Below are 23,239 nucleotides of genomic sequence, written 5' to 3'. Positions count from 1 at the left end.
CTTACTGTGGGGAAAAGTAAACTAATAAGAAAGACAAGGAGGCTGGGCGTGGTGGCTCATGCCTGAGTCCCAGCACTTTGGAAGGCCGAGGTGGGCAGACCACTTGGCAAAAGTTACCACCCCTAGGACTATGAGAACAAAGGGAAAAGTCTGGAATTATTAAAACTCAGAAGCTTGGAGGAAGTGTTCCACAGGGCTGAAACTCAGACAGACCCGTGAGGTGACAGTGATGCTCTGCTGGTGCTGTTGTGTCTGAACTGGAGGAGGGGTCCCATAAGACTGGGACCCAAACTTTTGAGGAACAGGGTACCAGCCAACTGGCACTGGTGTTATGAAGGGTTATGATGAGGCTAGTTCTGTGAGTGCTGGAAAAACTACAAACTGTATTCAACAGCTGCTACAGACAGAAACTTCTGATGCTGAAGCAAAATAACTTCTACAAGGGTGATGGTCAAAGTAACAAGAAAGCAGACAGGAAGCTCCTGGGAAACAAGACAAAGGTGTAAATCATTTCTTACTCCTTCTTGCAGTCTCTCCCTAGTGCTCTACACTTTTGAAACAGAAATGAGCTGCTAGCAAGGAAGAAATGGGATCTGCAGTCTTTGAACCAGCATCACAAAGCAGAATATAGAAGGGCGTATTTGGAACTGAGATTAAGAACTAGCACAATCCTTCTAAAACCTATGAGCAGCACAGATGGGAGAGCTAAGGCACAGAGTAGTAGTAAACGTTTGGGGAATAAATATTCAAAGTTCCAACGAGCTGTTAAGTGAAGAGAGGGAAACAAAACTGGGAAGCATATGCTTTTAGACTGCTGATACTGTTGTTATCTGTTTTATATTACATGCAAATTATGGTGATCTTTTCTGTCCTACTAAGATTTCGGTAGGAACAAGTACCAATATTAAAACAGAGTAAAATTACTCATCATCACTTAGCAAAGATACAAAGTTAATTCTCACTATTTGCAGTAGTTATGTTCTATAAAGTCACTGCAAGCACTGAATTAGCGACTACTGAACTACCGCTCATAGGGAAAACCATGCACATACACACACCCCTCACATAGATTATTATAATCTTAAATCCTGAAAACAATTCATCCTGGGAGATTCTCCTTTATTTTAGGAGAAATTATAATCTTAAATCCTGAAAACAATTCATCCTGGGAGATTCTCCTTTATTTTAGGAGAAAGAGAAATGAGGCTTTTAAGTGTTAAGTGACTTGCGGAAAGCCATCCCAAAAACAGATCTCAGGCTTAGGATTCAAACCCTGTCCAACTGGCCACTCCCCGCCAGCTGCCAGACCTTCTTGCACTACACTACACTGCCTCTGCTGTCTCCATCCTCTGGTCATCTCTTCATGAGAGCTGAAATAGCAAGGAAGTGTCACCTGGTTCAAATTTAGCTGGGAATGTGCTTGTCAGAGAATGCAAAAATTTTTTGCAGCTTTGTGCATACACACAAATAACCGCGTAAGTGCTGCAAGTATAGACTTTAGGAGGACTACAAGTAAACTTTAACAGGTAGACAAATTCACAAATACAAAATCTGCAAATAATGAGGATCAACTGTACATATTCTTTACATAACTTTTGTAAAGTATTACAGAAATCCAAAGGATTGTGTTATTTTCTGAATTCTACAAAAGGGAAAGAAATATACTTTATATTTTCCTTATATTTTCTTTACATTCCCAAACTCTTTTATTTATATTGTTCTGGTTATTTATTCAAAATTTAGTCATTGGTCAGTCAAAATATATCACGAAAATGATGCCAGTAATAAGTTAAATTTGGCTAAGTCTGCAGTTTTCAAAATGTTTTACCAATTCTCAGATCACACAGGTTTCCTTCTTATTTCAAGAATTTATTGACTCTGAGCAGCATGAGTATGCAGAAAGAAACACAACTGTGTAATAAAGAAGCTGAGGAAATGTGCATAGATTGCATAGCTGGAAAAGATTAAAAAAAGAACATAAAAAGACATTTAAAAAATATATTTTAAAATAGGACAAAAAATGTAGCACTTCTGGACATTAATTCAAGAAAAATAAAGGTTTTAAATTGTAAGGAAAACAATCCCATTTACAATAGCATCAGAAAGAATAAAACACTTGGGAACTAACCAAGGAGGTAAAAGACTTATACAATGAAAACTAAAAAACAATGCTGAAAGAAATTCAAGACATAAATGAAAACACATCTCATGTTCATGTATTGGAGGCGTAATATTACTAAAATGTCAATACTACCCAAAGCAATCTACAGATTCAATATCAATCAAAATCTCAATGCCATTTTTTACAGTAATAGAAAAACCTATCCTAAAATTCACATGGAATCTCAATGGAACCTGAATAGCCAAAATAATCTTGAAAAAGAACAAAGCTTGAAGACTCACACTTCCTGACTTCAAACTTACTATGAAGCTACAGTAATCAAAAGAGCGCAGTCCTGAAATATAAACCAATGGAACAGAGACCAGAAAACAAAACTGCCATATATATGGTCTAACGATTTTTGGCAAGGGTGCCAAGAGCAGTCAATGAGAAAAGGGCAGTCTTTTCAACAAATTGTGCTGAGAAATCTGAATATCCACATGTGAAGGAGTGAAGCTGGATCCTTATCTAACAACATACACAAAAATTAACTAAAAATGGGCCAAAGAAAAACTTAAATGTAAGACCTAAAACTATAAAACTCTCAGAAGACAGCATGAGGCAAAAGCTTCATGACACTGGATTTGACAATGAATTCTGAGATATGACACCGAAGTACAGGCATCAAAAGAAAACACAGACAAACTGGACTTCATGAAAATTGTAAAATGCTGGACATTTATTAAAAGACAACATCAAGAAAGTAAAACGGCAACCTATAGAGTGACAGAAAATATTTACAAATCATGTATCTGGTGAGGATTAATATCCAGAATACACAGATAACTTCTAAAACACAACAACAGCAACAAAACCAGAACTAGCTCAATTCAAAAACATGCTAAGGAGTTGAACACGTATTTCTCCAATGAAGATATACAAATGCCCAATAAGCACACGAAAAGATGCTCAGCATCACTAATATTAGAGAAATACAAGTAAAAACTATAATAACTACTACCTCACACCCACTAGGATGACTATTATTTAAAGAAAGAAAGAAAAGAACAAGTGTTAGAACTCTTGTTTTGTGCGTAAGTCTATGGAAATGTAAAATGGTACAGCTACAGAAAACAGTATGGCAGTTCACCTCCAAAATTAAAAGCAGATTCACACATGATCCAGCAATTCCATTCCTGGGTATATACCCTAAAAAACTGAAAGCAGGCTCTCAAAGAGATATTTGTACACCCATGTTCATAGCTAAATACACAACTACTAAAACATGGAAGCAATTCAAGTGTCATCAAGAGATGAGTGGATAAGCAAAATGTGTATATACATACAATAAAATATTATTCAGCCTTAAAAGGAAGGAAATTCTAACATATGCTATGACATGGATGAACCTTAAGGACATTATGCTAAATGACCTACGTTAGTCACAAAATAATAAATACTGTATGATTCCATTTATATGAGGTACTTACAGTAGTCAAAATCATAAAAAAGTAAAAGGACAGTTGCTTAGGGCTGGAGGAAGGAAGAAATAGAAGTTAGTGTTTAACAGGATAGAGTTTCATTTTAGAAGATGATAAGAGGCATGGAGCTAGATAGCAGTGATGGCTGTACATTACAAATGTATTTAGTATCAATGAACTAGACATTTAAAAATCATAAAGATGGTGAATCTTCATAGGGTATAAAAATAGCTGAGACAGTAACTTTATGTGTATTTTACCAAATAAAAAAATTAAAAAATAAATTTGCACAAATTTTGTAATTTCAAAGTAAGCATTAATAATCATTTATTTTGCTCTAACAATTCTCCTAAAAATTTAACCTAAAAGAATATCATGGAAATATACTATGTGCATATGGGCATCCATTACACGATGGAAGCATTGCAAAGCAGTAAAAAATAGGATGGTCTTTAAAGTAAATGGTGCTGGGACAACGGATATCTACGTAGAAAACATAAAATTTGACCCTTATACCTCACTCTTTAGCGAAAATCAACACCAGTTTAATCACAGATCTAATTTAAAAGGCAATACCATAAAATTTTACAAAGAGAACACAACAGGATATCTTCACCATCTTGAGTAGAGAAGAATTTCTTAAGACAAAAACATTAGCCATGTGGGAAAAGTTAATAAATTGGACTATACTAAAACTTATGTCTACACAAAAAAGAACATCATAAAGAGAATGAAAAGACAAACCATAAAGCCAAAGAAAATAATGTACATCATATATAATTTACAAGAGATAAGTATTCAAAATATATAATGACCCCCTATAAATCAATGAGAAAAAGAAAGAGGACCAAAAGACTTTAACAAGCACTTCAGAGAACAGGCAATCCAAATGGCCAATAAACATACGAAAAGGAGCTCAACCTCATTAGTAATCGGAGACAATATTACTTCACATCCATCAGGGCACAGACAAGAAAAAAGGGGCCAGAAAAAAGGTTCTATCAAAGTTAAAGATCCAAAATTAGATATGGTATGTTAGCTTCTTGGCCATTTTTAAGAAAATTTTGGCAGGATACTCTGAAATAAGTTATGTAATATTACTTTATCTTAAATGTTAATATGCCATAACACAGACCTTTAAAATTTTAAGAGACTTTATAAAGCTCATGCCATACAACATACCAAATGGAAATAAAACATATATGCTTTACAAGTAAAAATAAAATACCATGCCTGGCTACAGTGGCTCACGCCTTAATCCCAGGACTATGGGAGGCCAAGGCGGGAAGATCGCTTGAGCCCAGAAGTTGGGGACCAGCCTAGCCAACATGGTAAAACCCCGTCTCTACTAAAAAATACAAAAAGTAGCCAGGTGTGGTGGCACATACCTATAATCCCAGCTACTCCAGAAGCCGAGGCATGAGAATCACTTGAACCTGGGAGTGGGAGGCTGCGGTGAGCCAAGTTCATGCCACTGCACTTCTGCCTGGGCGACAAGGCAAGACCTTGTCTCAGAAAATATTACAATTAAAATTAAAAAATAAAGTATCTTGATTTCCAGTATATTTCTTTTAAACTGAGATGCTAAAATGACAGCATACGAAGAGAAATTAAATTTATTAACTTTGCTCACACTTTCCAAGAAAGGAGGAAGGAAGGAGGGATGATTCAAATACCCTCCCTTTCTAAAAAAAAGCACTAAAATTAAGTAATATTTCAGCATTAATGTTTAGAAAGAAGTGTGAGCTGATAAACTGGTAAACTGAAAAAGCTGATCATCTTATAAACTAAAAGAAGAACAACAAAATATTGTTTTTATATTCCATATGTACATTCAGTAGTTATATCCTTACAGATAAAAAACAGGTTAATAAGAAACACAGGAATAACATAATTGTCCTGGTCCTGACATTTTTCTTCTCATTATCTTGAGATAAAATTATCACTTCAAAACTACTTTTGAAAATGATTTCTCTTCAAGAAAAAAAATTATTCACTGAAATTTTGATTTGTTCCTTTCATTAAAATTTTTTCTGAAATTTCAAAACCATCTCAGTTCTCATTTTGGTACATAAAAGTGACAGATTTTTATAATAAAAAGGCAACATTTCATACAGTAACAGCAACAGCATCTTATATTCAAGCAGAAGTGTACCTTGGCATAGACACAACTGTGGCAAAATAAGAATTAACTGCTTCTGTCATTGAGCTGTGTTAAAGATCTGTGTGAACTTAAACACAGATGCATAAAGAAGTAACATGGGAATATAGTAATATGTCACTTTATCTAGAAGTCTATGTCAGCACATAATAAATTTCTGGTTGAAAACAGAAAACTAAGAAGGAAAGTTTAAAACTTTAAAATTGTGCCAGAAAATATACTGTAAAATAATTCATTAAATTGCTAACATTTCCAATGTCAAGTTATTTAAAATTGTTCAGGAAGGATTAATTGACATAATTTGATAAGTGAAAAAAACAAGGGTACAAATAATTGAAAGAATAGAAAATCCTTAAGAAAATGAAAAAGAGAAACAGATAATGAATGGATAAATGGATGAATGGATGGATAGACATATGTAATAAAGTCAGTATAGCAAAATATGAACACCTGTAGAATCTAGGTAGTTGATATGTGTATGTTCACTATACAACTTTTTTTATGGATCAACTTTTTTATAGAATTGAAAAATTTCAATAAATGAAATTCATTCAAATGATGAATCCTGAAAACTACACTCAACCAGTGGTGCTCAACTTAAAGGTGATTTTGCCATCTGGGAGACACTTGGCAATGTCTGGAAGTATTTTAGGTTGTCACAAAGGGGTAGGGGTCAAGGATGCATCCTACAGCGCACAGGACAGCCCTCCACAAAAAACAACTATCCAGTCCAAAATGGCTGTAGTACCAACATTGAGAAACTCTGGCTAAGTGCAAAAAGCCATACATATTAAGAATACATATTGTATGTTTCTATTTATTAAAAAATTCTAGAAAAGGCAAAATTCTAGAGCCAGAAAGCAAGTAAGGGCTATATTGGGCTCAGTGTGGGAATGGAGACTGACTGCAAAATAGGCACATGGGAACTTTCAGGAGATGACAGAAGGGTTCCAAAGCTGGATTGTAGTAATAGTTGCAAAACTATACTGATTTATTAAAACTCACAAAATTATATACTTAAAATGGATGGATTTTGTGGTATATAAATTATACCTCAAAATAGAGCTTCTTTTTTTAAATTGGGTAAATAATCAGGAATTCCTCCAAAAAAGATACCCAAATATGGAATAAGCACATAAAAAACACATAATGATTGACCTCATTAATCATCAGAAAAATGTAAATAAAACCAGGCCGGGTGCAGTGGCTGACGCCTGTAATCCCAGCACTTTGGGAGGCAGAGGGGGGCGGATCACGAGGTCAAGAGAGCGAGACCTCCCGGCCAACATGGTGAAACCCCATCTCTACTAAAAATGCAAAAATTAGCTGGGCGTGGTGGTGGACACCTGTAGTCCCAGCTACTCGGGAGGCTGAGGCAGGAGAACTGCTTGAACTCGGGAGGTGGAGGGTGCAGTGAGCTGAGATCGCGCTACTGCACTCCAGTGTGGCGCCTGGCGATGGAGCAAGACTCTGTCTCAAATAAATAAATAAATAATAAAATTTAAAAATAAAGAAAAATGTAAATAAAACCATTCATACTCAACAGAATGACTAACATAAAACATTAAAGATAATATTAATAACAATACCAAGTGCTAGTGAAGACAGAGAGCAACTGTGAAAACTCCCATATCCTACTGATGGTAGCGTAAATTGGTACAACCACTTTGTAAAACTGGTAGTAGCTTCTAAAGCTGAAAATACATATAATCTATGACCTAGAAAATTCCTTCCCAGTATATATCCAAAATGACATATGTGCACCAAAATGCACAAGAATATTCATGAATCATTTTTTATTAATTAAAAAAATTTAAGGCTGGGCACAGTGGCTCACACCTGTAATCTTAGCAATTTGGGAGGCCAAGGTAGGCAGATCACTTGAGCCTAAGAGTTCGAGACCAGCCTGGGCAACATGGCAAAATCCTGTCTCTACAAAAAATAAAAAAATTAGCTGGGCATGGTGGCAGGCACCTATACTCCTGGCTACTTGGGAGGTTGGGGTGGGAGGATTACCTGAACCTGGAAGGTTGATCCCACCACTGCACTCCAGCCTGGGTGACAGAGGTGAGACTCTGTGTCAAGGAAAAAAAAATTAAAACAAACGAAGATGGCTTCTCCCTATGTTGCCCAGGCTGGTGGGAACATAGCTGGGCTCAAGCGACCCTCCCACCTTGGCATGCCAAAGTGCTGGGATTACAGGCATAAGCCCCTGCACCAGGCTATGAATTGTATTCTTAATATACAAAAAGTGAAAACAATCCAAATACTACAGAATGGATAAACTATAATACTTCATAAAATACCATACAGCAAAGAAAAAGATCAAATGACTACTACATTCAATGACATGAATGAAACTCACCCATACAATGTTTAGCAAAAGAAGCACAACATGAAGGAATATATTAAATAATTACAGGATTAAAAGAATCATGTAAATGATTATATTTATATAAAGGCCAAAACACTAATAAGATTGCAGTAGTCTGAGTAAGAGATAACAGCAGTTTTGACTAGTGAAATGACAGTGAAGAAAGAAAGATTTGAGAAATATTTAGTAAGTAGAATTAACAGGCCTTGGTTTTTAATTAGGTTTGGTGGGGAAGGCAGCAACAGGTGTTAAAAATGACCTCTAGGTCTCTGGCCTATGCAACTGGTAGATGGAAGTAGTAATTACTGAATGGGAACACAGAAGGAGCAAATTTGGGGCTGACATCATTCATGTTTTGGACTTGCAGTTTAAGGCATCTGTGAGACATCCAAGCACAAATCTCTAATATACGGTTGGATGTGTGGATCTGGAGTTCAAAAGGAAGGTCTTAGGGTAGAGAAACAAACTGCATTTAGATGGTAATTGAAGCCATAGGAGAAGATGGGTTCTCTTAAGCAAAGGAAAAGGCGGCCTATATCCAAGCCCTGTGGAATTTCTACACCTTAAAGTCAGAAAGAGGAAGAGCCAGCAAAGGAGTCTGAGGAATAGACACAGAGGTGGAAGGAAAATCAAGAGTATGGTGACTTAGAAGCCAAAAAACAAGCTTTTGTTTTGTTTTGTTTTGTTTTGTTTTAAAGACAGGGTTTCACCATGTTGGCCAGGCTGGTCTTGAACTCCCAACCTCAGGTGATCCGCCCACCATGGCCTCCAAAGTGCTTGGATTACAGGCCACCACGCCCGGCCAAAAAACGAGCTTTTTAAAGGAAAGAATGGTCAAGTATCTCAAATGGTCCTGAGAGATCAAGTAAGTGTCCACTGAACTTAGGGACATGAAGAATCTTAAAACCACGGCAAGAGCTATTATTGGGGAAAGTGTAGGTGGAGGTTGTCAAATAAATAATACAAAAAAATGTCACAGAACTGAAGGAAATAAGTCTTTGAACTGAAAGGACTAAACAAGAGCCCAGCAAAACGAAAGAAGAAGACAAAAAGAACTACAGCACCATGAACAGAGGATAAAAGAAAATCCTAAAAGCTATTAAGAGAAAAAGATGGCAAAGGATCCAGGAAACAAAATGCCATCAGACATTCAAGTGCAACTCTTGAAGCCAAAAACATATTAAAATAATTATTTTTTAGTAATCTGTGAAAGGTGAATTGAACACACAAAGAGAAATATAACACATTATCAGGCTGTCAAAACTTTAAAATTCTGACAATACTAAATGCTAGCAAAAGATGCTAGAAATTCTTTACTGCTGGTGGAAATGTAAATTTGTATAATGAGTTTGGCATCATTTGGTAAAATTAAAGATACACTACCCTATAACCTAGCAATTCCATTCCTGGATTAACTCAGAGAAACTCATGCATATGTGCAATAGCATTTTGTGTAAGAGTCAAAAACTGGAAACAACCAATATATCAACTAATAGTACAATGGTAAATAATTGGTGATATCGTCATATAATAGAATACAATGCTACAATGAAAACAAACTACAGCTCTATGTGATAAAGATGAACCTCACAAACATAATACTGATTTTGAAAGAGGCAAGACACTAAAGAATATGCTTAATACGATTCCATTCATATAAAGTTCAAGTACACACAAAACTAAATTTATAACATTTAGGGATATAAACCTACATAGTAAATGATTCAGAAAAGCAAGTAAATTAATAACTTAAAGATAGGATAGTGGTTTCTTTTAGGGAGAGAGAAGGTATTAGATACAGAAAGGAGGCAAGAGGGACTCCCGGATGTTGGCAGAATTCCTTGACCCTGATGGTTGTTAATTAGAAGTCCCTTTATTAACTGCTAAATGTGTATGTTTCTGTACTTTTTAATACAAAGATTATATATTTCACTATTTTTTAAAAGCCATACACCCATCAGTTGTCATATAAAAATCCCTTTCATCCAGCACACAGCCAAGAGTCTAGTTTCAATTGGTTAATAGATAAAATAGCTTTCTAGAAATGCAATTCAATCCATAATCTTATGTCATTCTTTTTTTCTGTTACAAACAAGAGAAATCCAGCTGAGCGTGGTGGCTCATGCCTGTAATCCCAGCACTTTGGGAGGCCGAGGCAAGTGGATCGTCTGAGGTCAGGAGTTCAAGACCACCCTGGCCAACATAGTGAAACCCCATCTCTACTAAAATCACAAAAAATTAGATGGGTGCACCAATGCATGCCTATAGTTTCAGCCACTCAGGAGGCTAAGGCAGAAGAATTGCTTGAACTAGGGAGGCAGAGGTTGCAGTGAGCCAAGATTGCACCACTGCACTGCAACCTGGATGACAGACTCCGTCTCAAAAGAAAAAAAAAAAAAAAAAGAGAAATCCTAAGATAAAAAATTCTAAAGGATATTACATATCTTCATTTACATATAAAATATTACTATTTTTAAAAGAGAAATAAAGTAGTGAAGCTTTCCAGGCAAGGAAGTAACTGTTAAATGTGTACAGTGCTGGACTGAGTTGAAGAAATACAATAAGCATATGACAGAAAAATGACTCAAATAAACTAAATACACAACATGATTACCTATAGATTACAAATCCCAAATCTGAAAATCCAATCTGAAATGCTCCAAAATCAGCAACTTTCAGTCCTAACATGACATGATGCTCAAAGGAAATGCTCACTAGAACATTTTCAATTTTAGATGTTCAATAACTAAGTATATTGCAAATATTCCAAAATCAAAAAAATTCCAAAATCCTAAACACTTCTGGTCCCAAGCATTTGGGAAATGGGATACTAAACCTCTATTTACAATACAATCTTTGCAACAGTTACTAACTTCCATAAGCAAATAATAGAATCAAGTTTATAAATAATTTTCTACTACATACCACTATGTACAAAGTTAAGGTTTCATAGCTTTTCCCACCAAATATAAGGCAGTTTATAAATCCTCAATTTCTAGGGAATCTAGAAAAACAAAAACTTTTAGAAAAAGGCCATAAGAAGTCAGATAAGTTTAAATTCCAAATTTTATTTTTTAAAAACTCATACCCTACTCCTTAGAAGCATAGAGTAGTGAAATGAAAAAAGAAAACACGGCTGGGCGCAGTGGCTCACACCTGTAATCCTATTACTCAGGAAGGATGAGGTGGGCAGACTGCCTGAGCTCTGGAGTTCAAGACCAATCTGTCTTTACTAAAATATAAAAAATTAGCCAGGCGTGGCAGCAGGCACCCATAGTCCAGCTACTTGGGAGGCTGAGGCAGGAGAGTCACTTGAACCCAGGAGGAGGAAGTTGCAGTAAGCCAAGAACACGCCACAACGGCACTCTAGCCTGGGCGACAGATCGAAACTCCATCTCCAAAAAAAACAAAAGGACAAAAAAGAAAAAACAAAATAGTGCAAGCCCATGCTCTTCAAATATCATACTAAAATACAGATAACAAGACCACAGAAATTATCCTTGACACAATTTTATAGTGCTCAAATAACTACATGAAATAAGACTCCTGTTTTCAGGCTGGGCATGGTGGCTCACGCCTGTAATCCCAGCACTTTGGGAGGCCGAGGCGGGTGGATCACGAGGTCAAGAGATCAAGATCATCCTGGTCAACATTGTGAAACCCCGTCTCTACTAAAACTACAAAAATTAGCTGGGCATGGTGGCACGTGCCTGTAATCCCAGCTACTCAGGAGGTTGAGGCAGGAGAATTGCCTGAACCCAGGAGGCGGAGGTTGCAGTGAGCAGAGATTGCACTATTGCACTCCAGCCTGGGTAACAAGACCGAAACTCTGTCTCAAAAAAAAAAAAAAAAAGACTCCTGTTTTTCAGAAAATTTTCAATTAATGTCTGAGTATAGGAAGACAGATCACATTTTGCAGAAAGTGTCATGAAAGAATAAAACAGGGCTTTAGTATCTCCACACAATCTGCCCATGCCATTAGAAACCAAGAAAATGGTTTATTATCTTCTTGGTTTCTTTTCCTATCTCATCCCATATTTTGCATCTATGAGCTCTAAATGTAATAACGATAATTTCTACCATTTACTGAGCCCTTTCCATGTGCTTTATATTTATTATCTTCTTTAATCCTCACACTGAGGAGGTCTTATGGATGAGGAAAGTTAGGCACAGGACAAATAAACTTGCTCAAGGTTACATGCTGCTATTGAGTGAGAGAGCTAAGTTATATTCCAACTGCAGAGCCAGTGCTCTTACTACTAAATTGTTTATATTCGCTAAAACACATTTACACCTTGAAAACTGCCCACAATCACTTACCACCTTCTAACTACAAGATTCTAGGTGCCTTGAGAATTTATTTTTGCCTTTCCAGGCAAATTCCATACTTAAAGAACTTTAATGGGTGAAAGAATCTAAACAAACTCTTAAGGAAATCTGTATCATGGCTAAGAAAACGGAGGTCCAGAGAAGTTAAGTGTTTCGTCCAGGATTAAAACACTGGTTTGTGACAGCCAGCACTAAAACTCAACTCTTGATTCCCAGGAGTTATCTTCCCACTACACTAAAGTGTTGCATCTTATGTAGCTCTTGGTGAAGCCCATACTCTACCTTCCACACAAATAACGAAGTTTATTTTGCCAACTTTCACAGCATATGATAACTTCCACGATGGCATTCTTATGTAGATAAAATACATCCTTTTATTTCAACAGACACATCACTATATGCTAAGGCAGTGGATGAACCCAAATATATAATTGGGTCCTTAATTTTATTATAGAAACATAAACATACCAACAGTAATAAGTGACAAGTGCTATAATAGCCATGTGAACGTGTTCTGAAAGCACACAGAAAGGAGTGCATATTTCGGCCTAAATAAAGAATGAGGACCGGGATTTTGACAAGATGCATTTGAGACAGGGCAAAGGGCACAGGGCAAAGGCACACAAGTGTACTGGTGCTTACAAAGCAGTAAGCAAAATGCTCTGATTTCTACCAGTTAAAGTAAAAAAAAATACTAAATATGGGGTCAGAAGACCTGAGTTCGAGTCTAGGCTGTGACTCATATGACTGTGAACAATTTCAATATCTTCATCTGTGAAATGTGGGTACTAATACTGACCTACCTATCTACCTCACAAGATTTTTGTGGGGGCCAAATTATTTGAAAGTATTTAAAAACTGCAAAGTCCTGTATAAACCTAAGTTATTTTCTTATGTTTTCACTTGTAGGCAACCCTGTGGGTCCTTTCCCTAAACGCTGTCTCATAAAAAACTCGCCCTTCAGGATGAAAATAATCCAATGACATCATTCATATGCTCCTTAGGAGACAGTAAATAGTTAACATTAATGCCTTTAGGCTGAAACGCCAAGGCTCTTCCCATCGAAATAAATAGCTGCGTGTGTTTTTAATTTTTTAAGCGCTGATACTGACTTCCAGTCAATGCTTACTATAAATATATTTTTAAAAACATGAAGGTTTTCTTGTGGAAATTTTGTCAGAAATTCCATTCCATTTTATAGTATGCTGTCAAGCAACCAACTCACGAAGAGACTTCAAGTAGCAATCACTTGATCCCAGCCAGTTATCTATTAGCTCTAGATACAACCAAATATATACCCTGGACCCTAAAAAGGGAACTGCTGGAGTACAAGCATGCACGCGAATGCAGTCAGTAGACAAATCCACCGAAAAGTGCAATGAGTTTTTCATTGTTAAATACTTGGAGGGCATAACCAGACCCCTCCTATAAATTAAAGAACACTCTCATTTCCTTTGAAGTTTGACAGAGCAGACTTTATAACCCTGCCTCCCTTTCCAATCGCCCTTTAAACTCCATCCAGGCCCCATTTTGTTCCACCGTAAACCCGACTTCTTAGCCACTCCTTGAATGATCAGCCAAGTAAAGTTGCATCGAACCCTAACAGTCAAAAGAAGGAGCAAGAGACAGGAAAGGGACGAGGGGAGCAGAAGTCCTCCCGCCACTCCAGGCCAGTGGCTGTTTTATCTTCACAGTACAACTTCCCGTTTTCCCCCTCTTACCTTGTACACTTTCCCAAAGGCTCCGTCGCCCAATTCTCCTATAATCTCCCAAAAGTCTTCGGGGTTCAGGTCCCTCTTCACGTGTTCGTACTGCTTCTTCTTCTTCTCGCTCCCCAACTTGAAGATCTTACGGAAATTGAAGAAGGACATTTTTCCTCCCAACACAGAGTTCCTTGCACTTAAGGACTAAAAACAATAAAAGGCAAAGTTTCTCCGCCCTGCTCTCCCTCGCGAGCCCGGCTGGCGGCGGCGGGCGCGGCGTCCCCCGGCTCCCGCAGCTCCGGCCGGGCGGTCCGGGAGAAGGAGGGGCGGCGACCCGGGCTCCGACCCGCGGTGGGGGTGCTGCGCGAGCGGCCCCTCCGCCGAACCCTGCCCGCGGGCCGCGCGGTGGGCGCCTCGCCCCCGGCCCACCCTCCGCGAGCGGCACCTGCCCGCAAGCTCGCTCCCACCCGGCCTGGTCCGACGAGTCCGAGCGGTCAGGACGCCCGCGGCGTTGGTGGCGGCTTAGGCCCGTGTCACAGCGAGTCTCCAGGGGCGGCGGCCACTCCGGGAGAGAGAAGCGGCCAGCGGCCTTGGAGGCGGGCAGTCGAGAAGCCGAGCCCTCCCGCCTCGGACCGCGAGCCTAGGGTCTCCTCCGTCGCCGTCCTCTCCCGCCGCTCAAGGCCCGCGCGTCCCCTCGGGTCTGGGGCGCAGCCGCCGCCGCCTCCGCCTCCGCCGCCTGGCTCCCTCCCTAGCCTACACAGCCTCGGCCTGGAGCGCGCGCCGACGCCGACTCCGTAGCGCGCCCGCGCGCTCCCCCGGCTGCGCGCCCGCCCGGTCACGCGCCCTACTCACCGCGCGCTCGTGGGGGCGTCCCCTATGGCCCCGCGCACGCGCGCTGGGTCCCGCAGACTGGCTGTCCCCGAAGGTTCGTGTACCCGGAGAGCGGGGCTCGGGAAGCGGGAAGACGGGTGTGGTGAACGCTAATGCTCTTTGATCCTGACGATTGTTTCCCATTTGCCCTCCAAACCCCAAATCCTGTCAGTCCACGGCCTTGGTGGAGCGGCCCCGTGGGCACGACCTTGTTGACTGTGCTATGGGATGTTGCCTCCATTCTGGATCTGGGAAAAACTGTAGAGTGAAAGCCGGACCTGTTAGGTTTGGGACCTGAAAGAGGACTTTTTCGCTCTCAGATGGGCCCCAGGTACAGTGAAAGGAAAGAGAGTTTGTGTGGTGGTTATGAGCTTGGGCTTTGAAGAGAGAGATCTGTGACCTTGGGCAGGTAACCTCTCCGAGCCTCCGTATCCTCATTGTGAAATAAAGATCCTAATAATCCCAACCAGAAGGTTGTGAATGAAGCAAGGGATGGAAGCCCTTTGCGTGACCCCTGCACCCGAAAACGCTCTATCTTAGTAAGTGTGCAGGCAAGATAGACACAGATACATAAAAATTGTTTCAGCCCACTACTCAAGTGATGACTGTGACACTCCCTTGAGGGTAAAACTTCTCCTGCCCACCTCCACACCTGTAAACCTGGTGTCACTCTTGGTGACTCCACTTCAACTAAGGCCCTCACTTCCTGGTTTGCCTCCAACAGCCTTGGACAGCAGTGCCTGGTGGGGCAGTCCACACTGCTGGACTGGTGGGGCGATGGCTGGAATCTGTCAGGTGGTGACCTACCTTCTCCTCCACCGGAATGGAGCACTTTCAGGCCAGTGGTTTGTTGTTCGTCACGATATTCAAGTACCTGGCAACATTCCTGGCATATAATAGGAAGGCAGATTTGGTGAATGAATGAATGAATGAATGGAGGTATCTGGAGCAGAGACAATGTATATGTATTGCTATTTATATAATGTCCGTCTCCCCAGTCATTTTAAAAAAGTTAGCCAGGCATGGTGGCATACGCTTATAATCCCAGCTACTTGGGAGGCTGAGGCAAGAGAATCGCTTGAACTTGGGAGGCAGAAGTTGTAGTGAGTTGAGATTGCGCCACTGCACTCTAGCCTGGGCGACAGAGCTAGACTCTGTCTCAAAAAATATATATATATATTCTCATAAATTTTTTCATTTATTATGAAAAAAAGAAATGAGCTTCTTATGAAAGCTTTTCCTTTTAATAAAATAATACACATGGCCAAATAAAAAGAGTTAAGCCTATAAGCATGAGAGAATTTTGGAGGGCAATAAAAAAGGGTTTTATAACTAGACTATGGTGATGATTGTACACTTAGAATGGGTGAATTATATGCTTTGTAAATTATACCTCAATAAAGCTAAGCTGCTTTGAAAAAGGCATATACATGTTATTTTTCTGTGTGTGCATGTGTGTATAAATATATATTTTGTATAAATAAATGTATGTATACATATATATATATTTTTTGAGATGAAGTCGCGCTGTGTTGCCCAGGCTGGAGTGCACTGGTGCGATCTCAGCTCATTGCAACCTCCACAGTCCAGGTTCAAGCAATTCTCTTGCCTCAGCCTCCTGAGTAGCTGGGATTACAGGCGTGTGCTACCATGCCCAGCGAATCTTTTTGTATTTTTAGTAGAGACAGAGTTTTGCTGTGTTGGCCAGGCTGGTCCCAAACTCCTGACCTCAAGTGATCTGCCCACCTCGGCCTCCCAAAGTACTGGGATTACAGGCATGAGCCACTAGGCTTGGCTGCATATATGTTTTTTAAAATGTAAAACCAGCATCATCCAATACAGAACATTCACATCTTTCCAAGCCACCCCAAATAGATCTGTCTAATCCCTTTTTTTTTTTTGAGACACAGTCTCGCTGTTGCCAGGCGCCAGACTGTAACACAGTGGCACGGTCTCTGCTCACTGCAACCTCCGCCTCCTGGGTTCAAGCAATTCTCCTGCCTCAGCCTCCCAAGTAGCTGGGACTATGGACGCGTGCCACCACGCCCAGCTAATTTTTGTATTTTTTAGTAGAGATGGAGTTTCACCATGTTGACCAGGATGGTCTCCATCTCTTGACCTCGTGATCCACCCACCTCAGCCTACCAAAGTGCTGGGATTACAAGCGTGAGCCACCGCACCCAGCCTGTCTAATAGATAGGCTGCATAGGGTTCTAGTGTCTAACTATACCATAATTTATTTATACATTTCTCTCTTGGCAAGCATGGCAGGCATCTAAGTCGTTTGCAATTCTTTTGTCATCATAAGCAATTCCACAGTAAGCGTGTATACAAGCATCTTTGTGTATTTTTCTGAATATATTTCCTTAAGACACAATTCAAGAAGTGGAATTAATAATTCAAAGACTCTGGTAATTTTTTATTTATTTATTTTTTTTTGCTCTGTCTCACCTAACTGGCCTCGAAAAAAGTTTGTGGACAGACATGGTGGCTCATGCCTCTAATCTCAGCACTTTGGGAGGCTGAGTCATCAGGTTTGCTTGAGCTGAAGAGTTCCAGACCAGCCTGGCAACATAGCGAGACCCCCATTTCTATAAAAATTAAAAACTTAGCCAAGCATGGTGGCGCATACCTGTAGTCCCAGCTATGTGGGAGACTGTAGTCCCAGCTATGTGGGAGACTGAGGTGGAAGGGAGGATCACTTGAGCCCACGAGGTCAGGGCTTCAGTGAGCTGTGATTGTGCCACTGCACACCAGCCTGGGTGACAGAATGAGGCACTGTGGCAAAAAAAAAAAAAGATAAAAGATGAAAGAAAAAGGTTGGTATATGACAGTGTCAAATTTCACCACACCCTCAGTAGCACCAAGGTATTAACCAGGCAGTGGCATGATCCCGACTCACTGCAATGTCTGCCTCCCAGGTTCAAGTGATTCTCCTGCCTCAGCCTCCTGAATAGCTGGGATTACAGGCATGCACCACCACCCCAGGCTAATTTTTTGTATTTTTTAGTAGAGATGGGGTTTCACCAGGTTGGCCAGGCTGGTCAATAACTTCTGACCTCAAGTGATCCACCCGCCTCAGCCTCCCAAAGTGCAGGGATTACAGGTGTGAGCCACCATACCTGGCCTATCCATCTTTTAAATCTAATAGCCCCAAAATAACTTAATTTAGAATTCTCTGATTATTAATGATGTAATACTTTTTCATTTGTTTATTGGCCACTTTTATTTTTTATTTTATGAATTGCCTCATGATATCAATGAATAATATCAAATAATGTTGTCAGTATTCTATAAATGACATGATCAAGTCTAACATACTTTGATGAAATGATCACAGAGTTAATAATAGCTTATATGTTTTCACCATGAGGTTATACCCACAGAAATTACTTAATAGCACCAAGGGAGATGTCATTTAGATAGATCAGATTTTCCCATTGAAGGCCATGACATCTAGATGTTTGCATTATTTAAAAATCATAATTTGGCTTTCCTGAATTTTTAGACCTTTAAAAGTAAAGTTGAAGCAGTGACCATGTATTCTTTTTTTTTTTAATTTTTGGATTATACTTTGGTATGCAAGTATATTCATTTAATATATAATTTTTTGGCTCTACTCACCTTAAAAATAGTTTAATACATTCTCACTAAACAGCTTGGTGAAGGGAATACTATTTCACAATTTACCTGGTAAATAATCTTCTCTGTTAATAATAAAGATATCATTAAAAATTGGAAATTTAGGCTGGGCACGATGGCTCATACCTATAATCCCAGCACTTTGGGTGTAGGAAGATTGCTTGATGCCAAGACCAGCCTGGGCAATATGGCAAGACCTCATCTCTATAAAAATAAAATTAGTCAGGTGTGGTGGTATGCACCTATAGTCCCAGCTACTTAGGAGCCTAAGGCCAGGAGTTTGAGGCTACAGTGGGCCATGATAGCACCACTGCACTCCAGGTTGGATAACACAGAGACCCTATCTCTAAGTAAATAAATAAGTGGAAATTTAGTACATTGTGCTAAGCAGTTTATACACATCATCTCATTTAAACCTCATAGCAACCCTATGAAGTAGGTACTATGATAATTCCTATGTAAAAGAGAGGAAACTGAGGCAGTGAGTTATATAACTTGGTTATGGCCTCGTAGATAGTAATGGCAGATTTACACTTGAATCCAGATCTTGGAAAACCTAACTCTCCAGTATTTAACAATTCCACTAAGACGTTCTCCTTAGCCTCCCTGAGCTTTTGCCATAGCCATCTCACAGGATCGTTGCCTCTGCTATGTCTTTCTCCTTTCTCTAAATTGAAAACATTCTACTCACTGTCTCCATTTTGTCAGTTCAACTCCCAAGTGTATATGTGGGTATATATGTATATATGTGTTCATATGCTAATACATATGTGTGTACATGTGTGAGTGTATAGGATGGTGGGTGTATGCATGCGTGAGCATGCATGGACATATTGTGTGAACATGTGTGTATGCGTATGACTATGTTTGGGTATATATGAGTGTGTTTTTATGTGAGTTTGTATATATCTGCATATGTATGTGAGGCTGTGTATGTTTCTCCTTCTAGACTGAAAGCATTTTGAGGTCAGGGACTGTCATGCTCATCCTTGTACCTCCTGCATCTAACCTAATGTCTTCCTATTTCGTGTATTGTTGTTGAATGAATAAATGAAAATGATAAAAATTTACACCTAGTGAAAGAAATTACCTGTCAATTTCTTTCCCCTTCCTTATTTAGACAATAAATTTATGAGTTAGTTCTTTAAATGTTACTGTGTAGATTAGATGGAAGTACCAAATTCCTTTGATGTACAAGTATCCTGTGGCATAAATACAGTTTTCTATCCTTGTGGAGTTACATATTTAGAAAGAAATGTTTTCGATATTTTAAGAAGGTAACTAACCTGTGATTATGACAATTATTTTCCTGAAATAGAATTGTGATTCAGAAAATTCCAAATCAGATTTTTCATCTCTTTTATTCCTATTTTAAAAACAAGAAAAAGTAAACAAGTCACCTGATTTAAGCTCTTTTTTGTTTCAAAAAGGAATCTAAAAATATCCTCCCTTCTAATTTATCTCTCTTTCTGCGTCATACAGAACTGTTACACACACATACTCCCACCTTCTCTTCATCCCTAGTAACTTCTGCTAAAATGAATCATAAGCATTTGGCAATGTAATGAGAAGGCTTAATGTATCCAAATCTTGAGAAATTAGAACCAGATAGACATCCTTCTTTTACAAGTGGTACTCCAATTCCAGTTTAAAAATCTTGACTCCATACATTTTTTGAACTTTAAGTACTTGAATGGTCAATATTAAATGAGTTTCAGTCAGACACTGACTACATGGGAGTAACTCAACCACAGCATCATCTGGCAACCAAGTCTTTGGGGTTGATAAAAGACTGTGCTACCCCACTGCCCCTACTTTTATGTATTATATTTGTTCTTTGTTTCTTGAGACATATGTTGGATATGGTAATTGTTTTGATCATTGACTCCAAATTATTTGTCCTCTCATTAACCTGGTGACATTGGGCAAGTTATTAACTTCTCTATACTTTGTGGCTTACACAGGAATTTCATTTGTAACAGAGGTTCTTCAAGGAGATGAAACAATTCAGAATGACCCAGACAATGGGGTAATTCCTAAGGTAAGATTTTTATAAATGTGTAGTTGTTCACTTCATCAGAATGACCATGTGATCTCTAAGAACCTTTGGAGTTGTTAAATTCTATTCTTATTGTGCCCCTAATTTTAGTTGCATTATATACTGGTAAGGTGATCGTATTCATTTTCCTGACATAATGGTGACTGAAGAGTAAATAAGTGCCATTAGGAATTTCAAAAAGAAGGACATACAATATCCATCAAAATTCATAGAGAACACTGTTTCCGTTGAACACTGGTCTTGGGGTAACCCTTAAGAAATTTAGCTGGTGAGATAGGTAATGCCTGCCACAGGCAATGGGGGAGAGAGTGAAGATGTTGTTCAGAGTAATAACAGTGGCTATTTTGCAAAAGAAATTTTCAGTTTCCTCTGTAAAGAAAAAACTACTCAAGTCCTTACTCTACTGTCTTATATGCTTCCTCCCTCCCTCTTCTAATCTTTCAGGACCTAGTACCTCTCCCAGGCTTTTAATGAAAACTTTTTGTTACTATGCATTCCTATTTCACAAAGCTGTCACAATTATTACAAACCACAATTTTCGGCTTATTATATTACATTATTAACACAGTCATGAGACACTGCCTATTTGTCTAGTAAATCCTAACCTTTGTTATTTCCATGACTCATATTTCATGTTGCTACAGGAGGAAACTAACCAATATAGATGCCTGTTAAAGGTAAATATATTCTTATATTTCATATCAATGTGAAGTCATAAAATGATCATTTCTAACAAAAATGAACCAAATGATTTGGGATTGAGGGTTTGGCAGAATAAAAAAGTGTATGTATTTTAGAGTTGACTCTTTAAATAACTATATAGACTTGGTATCTTTCATTCTTTCATTTATTCAACATAAGTCATCAGTTTTTTCCTATATGTCAGGTAGTAACCTAGGGACTAAGGAATCAGTCAAAATCAAAGCAGACAAAAAAAAAAAATCTCTTGGGGCTGGGCATGGTGGCTCACGCCTGTAATCCAAGCACTTTGGAGGCCAAGGCGGGCAGATCACCTGAGGTTGGGAGTTCAAGAGCAGCCTGACCAACATGGTGAAACCCCGTTTTTATTAAAAAAAAATAAATCTCTTGGAACTTATATCTAAACGACTAAGTAGGATTTAGACAAATAGATATTATTTTCTAATCCAGCGATATTTTGCAATTTCTGGAAACATTTCTGTTTGTCACAACTAGGGGAGGGGATGCTACTAGTAACTGGTGGGTAGAGGCCAGGAATACAGCTAAATATTTTACAATGTGCAGGACAGCACAAAGAATTATCCTACTGAGGTTATGCTAATCTTTGGTATTAGAGGTCAAGATGTTGGTTACTTTTGAGGGGGTGGTGCCTGGAGGAAGACATAAGGGGAAGTCTTCTGGATATTAAGTGCATGGGTGAGTTTATTATGTTAAAAGCCTCTGCATTTGTGATCTGTGCATTTTTCTGTGTATACTCTTTTGACATATAACCCCTACATGCTTTGAAATTCCTCCCACCGAGAGTTAGGGATCAATGTCCTTTTCTCTTGCATCTTAGATCTATGACTGCTTAACCAATATAACACAACAGAAGTAATAGTCAGTTTCCAGACCCAGGTCTTAAAAACATTAGCTGTTTCAACTTCCTATCACTTGGGACCCTCAGTCTTAGAACCCACCACCATGTCCTGAGGAAGCCCAAACAACCCATGGAGACATCCATATGGCGAGACCTATGCCCTCAGTCCTGGTTGAACTCCCAGCTGATAGTCAATATCAATTTGCCAGCCATACCAGGGAACCATACTGAAGTTCATCATTCATCCTTGAGTCAAACTATGCTAGCTGACACCATGTGGAGAAGAAACAAGCATTCCTCACTGAGCCCTGCCCAAACTGCCAACTCATGAACTAAAAAAAAAATTGATTGCTGTTCATTGAAGCCACTACATTTTAGGACTGTTTGGTAAGCAGCAATCTATAACTAGAACAATGCTCAATAAATGAAAATTTTACTTTAAGAAGGAGTACTATAGACACAAATTTGGGAAACTTGGTTAAAGTTTTAAAAGTTTCCCTTACTGCAGAATTTTTAATGGGCTATGTTTCATGTTTCTGCGTGAGAGTAGCCAGTGTTTCTAAAACATTTTTAACTAGGGAATCTGTATTGTAAAGTGCCATCTTGCGAGATTTGTGTTTAATGGCCAGACTTTAAGAAAACCAAATGAACTTTTCAGTAATTCAGTAATTGAAATTCTAATTCTTAAAATTGAAAAGAGTTAACACTAGGAAAGTTTTAATTTGAAAAGCCATATGTTATACAGTTAATTCTGGTAATAAAGTAAAATACCCTAAATTTGCCTCATGATTTTTTTTAACTATTAGCAAAGCTTTGATGACAGTTAAAAAGCTTAGATAACTCTTCTGTAGTTATTCCAAAGTCCCTGAGGTCATAATCAATGGCTACATAAGATTTTTTTAAAAACTAAATTCTGTTTTTCCTTAGAAAGTAATAGTAGCAATGTGTACTCTGATTTAGA

General features: G+C 38.8%; 1 protein-coding gene and 1 long non-coding RNA gene across 3 annotated transcripts in view; one reads left to right on the top strand and one right to left on the bottom strand.

The window, feature by feature from the left end:
* Positions 1–14,914, bottom strand: part of SLK (STE20 like kinase) — a 60,975-nt gene extending 46,061 nt beyond the window's left edge. For both annotated transcript variants that reach the window (XM_002756578.6, XM_002756579.6), the window contains exon 1: positions 14,168–14,914. In XM_002756578.6, the coding sequence (XP_002756624.1) occupies positions 14,168–14,317 (150 nt within the window). In that variant the 5' untranslated portion in view covers positions 14,318–14,914. The remainder of the gene's footprint in view (positions 1–14,167) is intronic.
* Positions 14,915–15,035: 121 nt separating this feature from the next.
* LOC144578746 (uncharacterized) lies at positions 15,036–21,397 on the top strand. The gene is made up of 3 exons (XR_013525112.1): positions 15,036–15,074; positions 20,626–20,702; positions 21,365–21,397. It is a non-coding gene; the product is annotated as an uncharacterized LOC144578746 (long non-coding RNA).
* The last annotated feature ends 1,842 nt before the right edge of the window (positions 21,398–23,239 follow it).

The sequence above is a fragment of the Callithrix jacchus genome, chromosome 12 (assembly GCF_049354715.1).
Source record: "Callithrix jacchus isolate 240 chromosome 12, calJac240_pri, whole genome shotgun sequence".
NCBI lineage: Eukaryota > Metazoa > Chordata > Mammalia > Primates > Cebidae > Callithrix > Callithrix jacchus.
The sequence above is the reverse complement of the archived record's forward strand: the minus strand, read 5'-3'. Positions and strand labels throughout refer to the sequence as shown.